The sequence below is a fragment of the Calliphora vicina genome, chromosome 1, assembly GCF_958450345.1.
Source record: "Calliphora vicina chromosome 1, idCalVici1.1, whole genome shotgun sequence".
In the NCBI taxonomy this organism is placed as follows: Eukaryota; Metazoa; Arthropoda; class Insecta; order Diptera; family Calliphoridae; genus Calliphora; species Calliphora vicina.
In genome coordinates, this window is record NC_088780.1 from 30907070 (window position 1) to 30920199 (window position 13130).

Consider the following 13130-nt stretch of genomic DNA (forward strand, 5'->3'; position numbering starts at 1 on the left):
AACATAAATTTCTAATTTTGTAAATTTTTTCTAATAAAAAAAATTAAGTAATCGGTACTGGGATTAACCGATTACATGGGTAACCGGTTTAAAACACGTATGAAACCTATACAAATATGTTTATAACAAATGCAAATGATTTTAGATTTAAGTTTCAGTTAATCAAAAATTTTGTAATCGGTTTTACGATTAATCGATTACTGCGGTAAACGATTAAAATACACATGTATAACTGAAATCAGAATAGAATATGTTTATAATATAAAATGTAAATGTTGATAGTTTAAGCTTAAACCAAATATAAGTAAACGGGTTACCGATTTCAAATAAGTCTTAGAGTATCGGGTACCCGATAACAAATATGTTGTATATTTCTGAAACCAAAATTAAATAGGTTTTCACATATTAATACAATTTAAAGAGCTTACACAAATATAAACATTAAGTAATCGGTTAAATGGTTCATCGATTAAGCAAGCAACCGGTTATTCGATTAATTGGTTATCTAAATAATCAGTTATTCCAGTAATTTATATGCCGAATAATAGATTATTCGCTTAATCGTCTACAATAATAATTGTTTGTTTATTAAAAAAGCTGAATTATTTGAATAGTTGTTCAATCGATTATTCGATTACTTTTACATTTTATGTTTATTTTCAAATTAAACGACTATTAGTTATTAATTTATTCTTTTGATTATTTGAATAACTGATTATACGACAACATTTTTCATGTTTTAGTAATTGGTTATTTGATTAATCATTTATCCTAATAACCGGTTATTCGTTTCATCGAATAATTAAAAAATTTATAATTTTTTTCCTTTTTAAAGAAATACATTTTTTAAATCTATAAAAGTTTGTTTAGGAGTTTTAGGTTTTTTTTACCAACATTGTAACCGGTTATCCGAATAATCGGTTATTCGATTAATCGTCTAAACAAATAATTGCTCAATGGATCTAAAGTATGTTTCTCAGTTATTTGATTATTCGTTAAATTATTTGAATAATTGATTAGCTGATTACTCGGTTACTTCTATTTTTTGTGTTTATTTTTAAATTAAACGACTATTAGTTATTAATTTATTCTTTTAAAATTTTGAACTGGTTTAACGATTACATGGCTACTTTTTTAATGTTTTAGTAATTGGTTATTTGATTAATCATTTATCCTAATAGCCGGTTATTCGCTTCATTGGATAATTGAAAAAACTTTTTTGTTTGTTTAGGAGTTTTAGGTTTTTTGCCAAATTTGTAACCGGTTATCCGAATAATCGGTTATTCGATTAATCGTCTAAACATATAATTGCTCAATGGATGTAAAGTTTGTTTCTCAGTTATTTGATTATTCGTTAAATTATTTGAATAATTGATTAATCGATTATTCGGTACTTCTATTTTTTGTGTTTATTTTAAAGTTAAACGACAATTAGTTATTGATTTAGTCTTTTAGATATTTGCATAACTGATTAAACGATTAAACGACTAGTTTTTAGTAACTAATTATTTGATTAATCATTTATCCGAATATCCGGTTATTCGCTTCATTGAAAAATAGATAATTGTTTATGCTAAATTTAGCGACCAAGGCGAATTTATATACAAGGTGGTGTCGGTGGCGAATTCAGGAAAATACGAGCGAATTCATTAATTTTTTATATATGGAGTTTGACATTGACAACAACTCTGTCATTGTTTCGAATGTCAAACTCCATATATAAAAAATGCATGAATTCGCTCGTATTTGCCAGAATTCGCCACCGACACCACCTTGTATATAAATTCGCCTTGGTCGCTAAATTTAGCATAAAAAATTATCTATTTTTCAATGAAGCGAATAACCGGATATTCGGATAAATGATTAATCAAATAATTAGTTACTAAAAACTAGTTGTTTAGCTACATACATTTTTTAAATCAATTTCCTGAATAATCTATTATCCGCAAAATTAGCTATTCAAATAATCTGTAAAATTATTGATATACTTTTTCACAAAATTTTTAGAGTCGCAATATTTTCGTACATTTTGAGAGTCAGGGTGTGTCATCAGGTTTTTTTATATGGGTGCAGTTAAAACAGCAAAGACGTGCAATATAAAAGTAGAGAATAAAATACTATAGACTGGAATACAAAGTGTTTGGTGTCGAATAAAACGTTTTGTATACTCGAAAAATAAAATAAAATTTTGTAAACAAAATAAAATATAAAAATTTCATTAAAAAAGTTCGACACCCATTCCCTAATAAACAAGATAAATTTAATTCATCCCTGTAATTTTTCATTAAAGCGTAAATTAAACATAAAAAAGAAAATTTGAACTTTTGTGTGATAAATAAAAACGACAAACAAAAATTTGTTACAAAAAGGCAGTAAAAAATAAGAATAAAAATATAAATTTCTTATAAAAATAAAATTGGTTTAATAATGGAATGATTTGATTGTTAAGAGTTAAGATAGTTTTTGATATGATGAAGTTTTCTATGTATGTATGTATTTCATTAATAATATGTATTGATATATATAGAGAGATCGTTTTTTTGTTGTTTATAGATATGATAAAGAACTAACACATCAACTAATTCGTTTCATTTGTTTTTCAAATTCCAAAAAATAATAAAAAGTTGTAATCATTTCATTGTTTTAATTATTCGTTAAAAAATTTAAACTTTTGTTCTTTTATAAATTATTCTTGTTTTATATAAGAATGTATGCTGCTTGCTTGTAGAGTGGTTAATTCTATTATTTCACTTGTGTGTGTTTTTTAACTATGTATTTCTATAATGTTATCGATATGTTTCTGTTAATACGGGCTGTGTGTTACCATTATTTTTGTTCCCATTTTTATTTCCATATATGTATAAGTTCGTTATTTTTGTAGCCTGTCTCTTTGTTTATAACATAAAACCAAGAGAGAAAAAATAGTTTAACAATTGTTGATAATAAACCTGGTTTTTATAGTTGATTGGAATTTGCCTGTGGTTTTTGTTTAAACCCAAACTCCATGAGGATTTTTACTAGTGGGTACGGCATTCTCTAATTGTCGTGGTGAACCAATAATACGTCGACTACTGCCGGGTTTGTTGGAGCCTGAAAGTATAAAGATATAGATATATTTGATTAAATGTAAAGCAACTTTGATATTATTTGCTTGTGATGGCGACAAATGTTGTTTTTTTAGTTTTAAAACCTTTATTTCTATATCATACCTTCCAATAAATGTTTGATTTCCTCAGATGTTGTTACGGTCAAACTTTGTAGATTCACCTCCTTCATTTCATTAACCAATTGTTCCACCTTTTTCAAATAGAAATTTAATATTGATTTAAGTTTTTTAATGATTTTTTGTATTGTTTTTACCTGTCTCTTTTTCTCCGCTATAGCAGTTTCAATAAGCAAAATTTCCTTTTTCAAACTCTCAGCTGTTTTATTGGAGGAATCGGTATTATGTATGGCTTGATCAATTTCACCTTGTATGCGCTCCATTTCCATAAGAAAATCACGTTCGACATTTTGCCTGGAAATATAAGTTAATAAAGTTAATAATTAATAATATGGGTAATTTATCCCATTTCTAATTTATTCACAAAAGAAAGCTTTTTCAGGAAAACCTTTTACAACAAAAATACTATAAAAAACCTTTCTACAATGTTTTTCAATAAAATGATTTTTAGTTTCTTCGCCAAGAAAACTTTTTTAAGATCTTACTTTTTACACTAAAAAGCCTTTACTTTATTCACTAAACCTTTTCACTAAAAAAACTTTTTTACTTTTTTTACAAAAAATTTCAGTAAAAAAGCTTTTTTTTCACTTTAAAGTTTTTTTATTTTTTTTACAAAAGAAGCTTTTTACAATACTTTTTTCTCAAAAAAAAAGATTTTTCACTAAAAAGCTTTTTTAATTATTTACTATTTACTGAATGCACTAAAAAAGCTTTTAGTTTTTTTTATTAAAAAAGCTTTTAGTTTTTTTTTAATTTTAGCTTAATTTTTAGCTTTTTTACTTTTTTTACAAAAAAAAAACCTTTCTGCTTTTCACTAAAAAAATTTTTTTACACTACATATTCACTATTTACTGCATGCACTAAAAAAGATTTTAGTTTTTTTTTAATTTTAGCTTAATTTTTAGCTATTTTTAATTTTTTTTAACTAAAAAAAGCTTTTTTACTTTTTTTACAAAAAAACAACCTTTCTGCTTTTCACTATAAAAGCTTTTTTAATTTTTTCACTTTAAAGCTTTTTTATTTTTTTTCACAAAAAAAAATCTTTTAGTTTTTTCACTAAAAAAAGCTTTTACTTTTTTAACTAAAAAAATTCTTTCACTAAATAAAAGCCTTTTTACTTATTTAACTAAAAAAAGCTTTTTTCTTTTTTTTTAATAAACAAATTTTTTCATTTTTCATTAAAAATTTTTTTTACATTTTTACAAAAAGAGCTTTTTTAATTATTTATTATTTACTTATTTCACTAAAATACTTTTTTTCTTTTTCTAATTTTATTTTCCAAAAAAGCTTTTTGAAAATGTTTTTTTTACTAAAAAAAAAAGCTTTTCAAAGTTTTTATCGCGAAAAAAACTTTTTACACAATTTTTTTTTTCAAAAAAAAACTTTGTTATTCAGAAAAATTGACTTTTTCCCTCAAAACTAAAATTTTTCTCTATCGCTACCTTATATTCTTCAAAATTTCGTTCTTACCTTATATTCTGCTTAGAACTTGTTATGGCTCTCTGTTCGATTTCAATATCATCCATTAGTAGACGTATTTTATTTTTACACTGCAACAATTCCGTTTCACAATTGGCCAATTTTGAACGCAGCAAAGCAATTTCGGACTTAAGGGTTTTCTCTTGTTGTTTAACCAACTCATTTTCTTCTTCGACATATTGTAAAGTTTGTAGCTGGTGAAATAAGGGAAAATTTAAATCAGTTGACAGCTTTCGAATTGTTTTTTTTTTATTAAAAATTCTTTCACTAAAAAGTTAATGCTTCATTTAATTACCTGTTCACTGCCTTGCCGAAACAATTGATCAGCCTTGGTGATTTCCCTTGATATGGCTTCCAATTCTTGAGCCTGATCACGTTCCTTGGACTCCAAATAAACAATTTCGGCATCGTACTAGAACAAAAAAAAAGCTCTTTTATAAAAAAGTATTCTTTTTAATTTCAAATGTAGAAAGCTTTTACGAAAGAAAGCTTTTTTATGACAAATTATTTCTGTTTTATGAAACAAATATTTTGTGTAAAAGCTTTTTTATGTAGAATCTTTTTTAAAAAAGTTGTTTAAGAAAATGCTTTTCTCACTTAGTGAATTTATTTTTCTATATTTTTAGACCCATTTAATAAAAATGTTAGAAAAACTGGTTTCATTTTGAATAAGAAACACTTTATTGTTCCTACCTTTGTCAATTCCATTTGCTGCTGATTGATTTTTTCACGCTGAAACTTGATCAATTGCAACAGATCATTGTATTGAGTGGCCTGAAAAATACTTTCACTTTCATCCATATTTGTGGGCAAAACTAAATCATTAATTTGCTGATAATCTGCATAATCGGCATAATCCGATTGCTGCTGCTGTTGCTGTGTTGACGGCAAAATTGGTTGATTGGAATATAAAGCATTTGCCGGATGTTGAGGTGAAACCGATTGTGAAGAAAAATTTGAATTGGGTAACTGGGCTGTTGGCGCACCATTAAGCTGCTGCTGCAATGGACTATTGCGAGGCGGTGGTGGATCTCTATAGGGTGGTGGCACTAGAGCACCATTTGCCGATATAGTGGTGGCTTGTTTATACAAATCATTGGGTGAATTGGGAGAAAATTTCGCATTACTGCCATTTGTTGTAGTTGTGGCATTGCCATTAAATATATCTAAAAGATTTTCGTTGCTTTGATTGGAATTACTCGCTTGTAATGATTGATTTGTGTTGGTGAATATGATTTCAGCACTGCCGCCCATACTCGAGGAGTTTTGTGTTGCTGCAGCATTAGTATTCGTTGTCGTTGTCGTCAACATGGTGCGGCGATCTAAAGCATTGCGTACTTCAGCTAAATTTATTTCATTTATAGACTTACTATTATGAGCACCCAATTGTTGATAAATATTATTTGTGTTATTGTGGTTATTATTATTATTGTTGTTGTTGGTGCTGTGGTTGTTGTGTTCTTGATAAGCACCATTTCCTTTAAATATAGTATTGCCTGCCTCAAAATTACCAAGGCCACCAGCACTGCTAGCAGATGAGGGCATTTCTATTGGATTGGAATGTGATTTTTCATGACGTGGTATTAGAGATGCTGTTGGGTTGGTTGTTTTTGTTGTAGCAGCTGCCGCCAAATTGTTGCTGTTACTGTTGTTATTGCGTTGTGGTATACCCTTAACAATGCCAATATTTTCAGAGTATTTTGCCTCATGAACAACACTGAAAATTAAGAAAATAATTATAAAAAATATAAATTGAGTAAACTGATTAAGACATAAATTTCTACTCTTTCAAATATTACTCACCCAAAACTCTTTTTTAACTCTTTGGCCCGTTCATGTGCTGCATTCAAGCTCAGTTCCATAGTTAAAGGTTTTTGATGTTGCTGTGTTGTTATTGTGGATGTTGTTGTTGTGTTTGCATTTAATGCATTATCAATTGTATTACTAGAACTATTGCTATTATTATTATTGTTATTGTTATTATTGTTAATTTGCTTAGTTAAATTACTATTATTATTATTGTTATTATTGTTGTTGTGGTTATTAATATTGCTTAAACCCAAAGGTTTTTTATTTAACATCACAGTTGTGCTTTCATTGTTATTATTGTTTGTATTATTAATATTATTATTATTACTATTGTTGTTATTATTAGTTGTATTGTGTTGTTGTTGCGTTTCTTGTTTCATATGTTGTTGTTGTAGTTGTTGTTGCTGCTGTTGTTTACTTTCTGAACGCTGCAATATAAATTGCACATCATTCGCATATTCACCCCATTTTAGCAGCAATTTTAAAGGATTTTCATTTGGGGCCAGCAAACGTTCATTGTTGCGCCAACGCTCAATAAGTGTAAAACGTCCCACTTTTCCAGTGGCATGAGCTAAAGCAAAAACTACGTCCTACAATGAAAAAGGGAAAATTACATAGTTAAATTAAAATTTGAAGTACATATGTATTTAAGGCCGTATTCATAAACATTCACCCTTATCGTGATTGGCATAAACGTGTTACACCTACGACTATTTCGAACTAGATTAAAGATAAAATGCAAACTGTTTTTTTAATCTAGTACTAAAATGGACTTTTACACATTTATAATTATTAAATATTAAGCATTCCCGACTACTAAAAACATCAAAATTTTAATACTTTATTGGATATTTTATGTTTTCTACATATTAAAATGTATTCTTTGAATTTTTAAAATAACTCCATTCAATGTTTTTTTCGAAGTCGGTTAACCGAAACAATACAATGGAAACTATTTTTGAAAACTATATTCCGTAATTTCAGTTTTCAAAAAAATGACATTTTACCAAATAAGATAAATTTCGTTTTTCTAGGTTTTTTATTAAAATATAGAAAAAATTTCAGAGTTTTTAAGCATTTAAAAAAATTTTAAATTTTTTATTTTAATTTTTTTTTTTTTTATTTTTTTAAAAAAATGTTTGAAATTTATTATTGTATAAAAATTATTTTGGTAAAAAAAATTCGGATTAAAAAATATTTTTCCAGATTTTGCCCATAGTAGGTCCGACTTACTATAGCCTTACATACGCCGTTGCAAAGGTTTATACAGGAAAAGTTTGTAAAGGAAATATCTATAATTAGATATCCATATTGTCAATATTAATGTCTTAGTAATTCAGATATACAGTGGTGGCCACCAATTTAAGACAAATACTTGAATTTTTTTCATCAACTGAATTTTATGTGCGATAGAGCCAAAATAAAAGGACCTCTAAGGGTATGAAATTTATTATTAATGTTTCTAGTTTCTGAAAAATTTTTGGAAAAATCGGTAAAACATATATGGACAAAGATATGTGGAAATACGTTGACCCACCTCAGAGAACATCCGCTGTTAATAACATGATATGACCGAAACTAATGGAACTAAAAATACGAAATTTGGTCCGAATATTTTATAATAATAAAAATATAATGATATAAATGTGAGAAAATATGTTTATTTAAAAAAAAAATTTTTGGTCAAGTTGTAGAAAAATTGTATGTGTTCGTGGTGAATATGTATGAATTGACACAGTCGAATAAAACGCACTTGTGTGTTAAAACAGTCCTCATGCATACATATTTGTGAAAATATTTAAAAAAATAATTGACAATCAAGTGGAATTTAGCAAACAATTTTTGTCTTAAATTCCTGGCCACCACTGTAGATCAAAAATCGAGGTTATCCAGGTTGTTTTCATTATATCCCGATTTAATCGATTTTAAATAGCAACCAAACCGGATATATATTGCGGATATATTGATTTATGAATCATGTACATATGTATATATATTATTTGGGGCTATGTAAAGTTGATTTCAACATACAGACGGACATGGCTATATCGACTCCGCTATCTATAATGATCCAAATGAAAAAAGGAGAAATTACGGAATGAGAATGGTGAAGGGTATAAAAAATAAAAAGTAAATATTTTGGGGTGAAACATTTTTTTTTTGATAAAAAACAAAAATTTGTGGGTGAACAAATTTTTTTTGGGAGAAATTCATTTTTGTTGAAAATAATAATTTTTTTTGTAGAAAAAAATATCTATGATGACCCATTATCGTTTTGAATTTCCTCTGGGAATCCCAGTTGTGGTTTAAAACCCTTCACCATGAGTGATAAGTGTATATATCGTCCCCTCAATAAAACAATAGTATATAAGCAAATATAAATAAAATATAAGCAAATCAAAATAATAGCACCACGACATTCATATTGTTATATTAAAATATTACGTAAAAACTGTTAAATTCATTTTTGTTGTTTTTGTATTAATTTATGCTTAATTGAATAAACTTTCAAACATTAAAAATAATTTTGAAAATTAGAAGCAAATTTTAAAGAAAAACAACATAATATATAACTACATACGAAATTCATCAGTCAAAAAAATAGCACCAAGATAGAAATCGATTAAAATAAACAAAAATTAACCAGGACAAAATTTAATTTCGTAACAATTATTATGGTTTGTAACGTTCTTAACACGTTATTATTAAAAGTAAAATATTGATGCCTTTTGTTTTCGTATTTTTTGGCAAAAAAAGAGACCGACCACCTCCTACCCATACATATTCTAAAATATTCAAAATTTTGTATTGAACTTGTATGCCAAATATATTCATTCCCCAAAATAAATTCTTAAATATTTTTGGTTTCCTTTTACCCTTTTTGTGACTCTTGGCCATCTAGTTTTAATAAAATTATGTTTGGGAATATCGCATCCTGTGCCACGACATTGACCTTTTAGCTTGAAACCCAAATTTATATCAATTTATCATTCCATAGATCACTCCTAGGTTCATAATTTCTTTGATTTATATCTGAGTATGGTTTTATCAAGCATTTGATCATATAATATTAAATTATTTATTCCACATATTCAATATATTCTTCGAATGTTATAGTAGAAAAACCACGATCAAATTATAATTTTAAAATCTGTGTTGGATTCGGAGGACATTCTATAGAAGTCTGATATCAAACAATATAATTTGTTTAATTATTTGACCAAGAAGTTTTTTGGTACTTGAATGTTGAAAAATGGTAATGTGACTTTGGAAATTTTACCTTTAATAGAGGATGTTATATTGTTATTGATAAAACTTTTCTAGGATTTAAATAATTTAAATTTTATTCTTGTAATGGTCAGCGAATAACTGCAACACTAGTCGCCACTTTTGACCACCGTGCAGAACATAAATGCCTGATTTTCGAAACGGTGGGCCAAGAGTGTTAAGAGTTTTTAATAAATAAAAGCGATAAGCGGTTTCGCAACCTGAAATTTATATTTTTATTTCAACGCAATGTTTTTTAAAACCATTTCTAAATATCTATAAATATTTTTTTTTTTTTGAATTAAGCTAATTGTATGTTCAAAAATCATAATTTTTGAAACTACACCATTTCCAATTGTATTTCAGAAATTTCTAATTATATTTCAGAAAATTCCAATTGAATTTCAGAAATTTCCAATTATATTTCAGAATTTTCCATTTATATTTCAGAATTTTCCAATTATATTTCAGAAATTTCCATTTATATTTCAGAATTTTCCAATTGTATTTCAGAATATTCCAATTATATTTCAGAATTTTCCAATTATATTTCAGAAATTTCCATTTATATTTCAGAAATTTCTAATTGTATTTCAGAAATTTCCAATTGTATTTCAGAATTTTCCAATTGTATTTCAGAAATTTCCATTTGTATTTCAGAATTTTTAATTTATACTTAAAAAGTTTCTAATTGTATTTCAGAATTTTCCAATTGTATTTCAGAAATTTCTATTTGTATTTCAGAAATTTTCTTTTGTATTGCTATTAGAATTTTCTGAAATACAAATGGAAATTTCTGAAATACAATTGGAAAATTCTGAAATACAATTAGAAACTTTTTAAGTATAAATTAAAAATTCTGAAATACAAATGGAAATTTCTGAAATACAAATGGAAAATTCTGAAATACAATTGGAAATTTCTGAAATACAATTAGAAATTTCTGAAATATAAATGGAAATTTCTGAAATATAATTGGAAAATTCTGAAATATAAATGGAAAATTCTGAAATATAATTGGAAATTTCTGAAATATAATTGGAAAATTCTGAAATATAAATGGAAAATTCTGAAATATAATTAGAAATTTCTGAACTTCAATTGGAATTTTCTGAAATATAATTAGAAATTTCTGAAATACAATTAGAAATTACTGAAATACAATTGGAAATGGTGTAGAGCTCACATACACCACTTTTTTTGTTACTAAAAAAATTTGAAAAGTAAAATTAATTTTTTTGTTTTAAATTTTATTCATTTCGATATAAATTAATTCAAATTATACCCAATAAGCACCAATGACCCAAAAACTCAAGCACTTGAACATATTGTTGGAATTTCACTTGAATGCAAATGTAATTATGTTTTTAACTTGAAAAATATTTGAAAAATTAAATATTTTTCAAACAAAAAACATATGGCTTGAATTTATGTTTCCTTTTAACTGGAGAATGCTATTGAAATAAAGCGTAATACAACTTTAATTCAGTTGCTTGACGTTTATTCAAGGATTGAATTACACTTGCTTTCAACTTGAATTCCAGTAAATATGCTTATTGGGTAATATTATGGCGATTTTTTAAATCGAAAACATAAATATTCTATATTTTTCGACAATTTCTTACGAAGGTGCTATTATTTTGACTGCACAAAATACCATATAATTGATTGAAATGTTAATTTTTCTTAAAGAAAACTTTACTCATAGAAGAAATAGAGATTAATTAACGATATACTATAAATATTTAATTAAAATTACTATGAAAATAAAAATATTTTCTATGTTGATTGCTTTAAGGTTCTGTGGAGCTATTATTTTGACAGGCAGGCCATTGCATAATAAGAATATACATGACTGATTCTGTATGTGATAAAAATTTCCACAAAGTGGGTCCAAAGATCAATTGAAATATTACTTTTGTTCTAGATGTCTACTAACATAAAAATTTTAAACTCAATTATGGCAAAAAAATTATACACTATTGTTTTATTAAAGGGACGATATAATAGAGAAACAAGTCGACCAAAATTTTCGGCTGCCGGACTGTTTTTTTCCGAAGGCTGCTTTTATTGAAATGAAACAGTTATTAGCAAATGCAATAGTTATTAGCAAAACGCTTGATTTTTATCCATGGCTTTAAATGCATTTCTCTTTTCTTTTGCCTTAAAAAATAAAAAAAAGTTGATGGAACTTTTTGTCATACATTCATTGTACACATTTTCTTCGGCTTCTTTTAAGCCGATTAAGCCGACATAAACGGCGGCTATAATCGGTTTAATTTGTTCTTAAAATTTTATTTTATTAATCATTTCGTTAGCTTAGTGTACAAATGTGCTAAGTTCCTTTTCAAATATATTACAAGAGAGACAAAAAACGTTCTAAAATTCTTGATTTTAAATATTTTTGAAATCTGTTAATTCAGTTTTATTATTTATTTGGTATCATTTATAATTACAAATGTTAATAAATTATAAAATTATCAAATATTTAATAAAAAAAATTTACATAACATACATAAATTTTTGAAACATAATTGAAACAAGTATTTTATATTTAGTAACATATGTAGTTATACTCAATTCCATTTCACTGAGATAATAATTTTGAAAATTTTACAAAATAAAGTGGACTTTTGCATATTTATAGTTAATAAATATTAAGAATTCCCGAATACTAAAATCGAAAAATTTTAAAGTTATGTACATATGTATACTTTATTGGATATTTTAGTTTTCTACATACATATAAAAATGTACTGTTTAAACTTATCCAGTATCGTGATATTTATTGAACCTGTAACATGCTGTATTGATGGATCGCAGAATATCCTAATATACTGAAATCCAGATAGCGTTCCAAATATATATTGAACGTGTAGCAGTGCCCTTAAAGTATACTTTGATGAAGGTTACATTAGATTTGTCACAGCCGAATAAGATAAGCTTATTCCATATATTTCTATTGTTTTGCCAATGCTAAGAAATATAACCACATTCTATAAATGTAGTTTTGTTAAACATTATAAAACCTAGCCATTTATTAACTATTTCATATAAAAATTAAATTTTTCACTTACCTGACATGTTGTATTCACCGTAACTCCACAAACAATCCGTTGTATGCCTTCAACCCATACTTTTAGTTCCATATTGAAGTTTTAAAAATGATTTTAAAATGTATTTTACTATTTCCTGATAGTTCTATTGTATAAGATGAAAAAGCACCTTATACTCTATCCAATTATGATGAATAAACAAATTCAATATTTTATTGAAAAGTAGTAGCACCTTACGCAGAGATGATACCACACGACTAATTTGCCATAACAACGCTAAATGTTAAATGAGGTGT

The 13130-nt window shown here is 26.4% G+C and overlaps 1 protein-coding gene across 1 annotated transcript; it reads right to left on the reverse strand.

Annotated features, from left to right (window-relative positions):
- Positions 1-1799: 1799 nt before the first annotated feature.
- Positions 1800-13130, reverse strand: RASSF8 (ras association domain-containing protein 8). Its single transcript, XM_065506721.1, has 8 exons — positions 12856-13130; positions 6506-7101; positions 5396-6419; positions 4998-5114; positions 4694-4896; positions 3361-3517; positions 3210-3297; positions 1800-3090 (listed from the first exon to the last, which is right to left on the reverse strand). The coding sequence occupies exons 1-8, from the start codon at positions 12925-12927 to the stop codon at positions 2990-2992; spliced, it is 2358 nt and encodes a 785-aa protein (XP_065362793.1). The 5' UTR covers positions 12928-13130; the 3' UTR covers positions 1800-2989.

Coding starts and splice junctions, on each gene's coding strand:
- RASSF8 (XM_065506721.1), bottom strand. CDS start 12,927: ATGGAACTAAAAGTATGGGTTGAAGGCATACAACGGATTGTTTGTGGA. Junction 3,518..4,693: donor AGTTCTAAGCAGAATATAAG/GTAAGAACGAAA, acceptor TTATATTTCCAG/GCAAAATGTCGAACGTGATT. Junction 3,298..3,360: donor TAGCGGAGAAAAAGAGACAG/GTAAAAACAATA, acceptor TATTTGAAAAAG/GTGGAACAATTGGTTAATGA.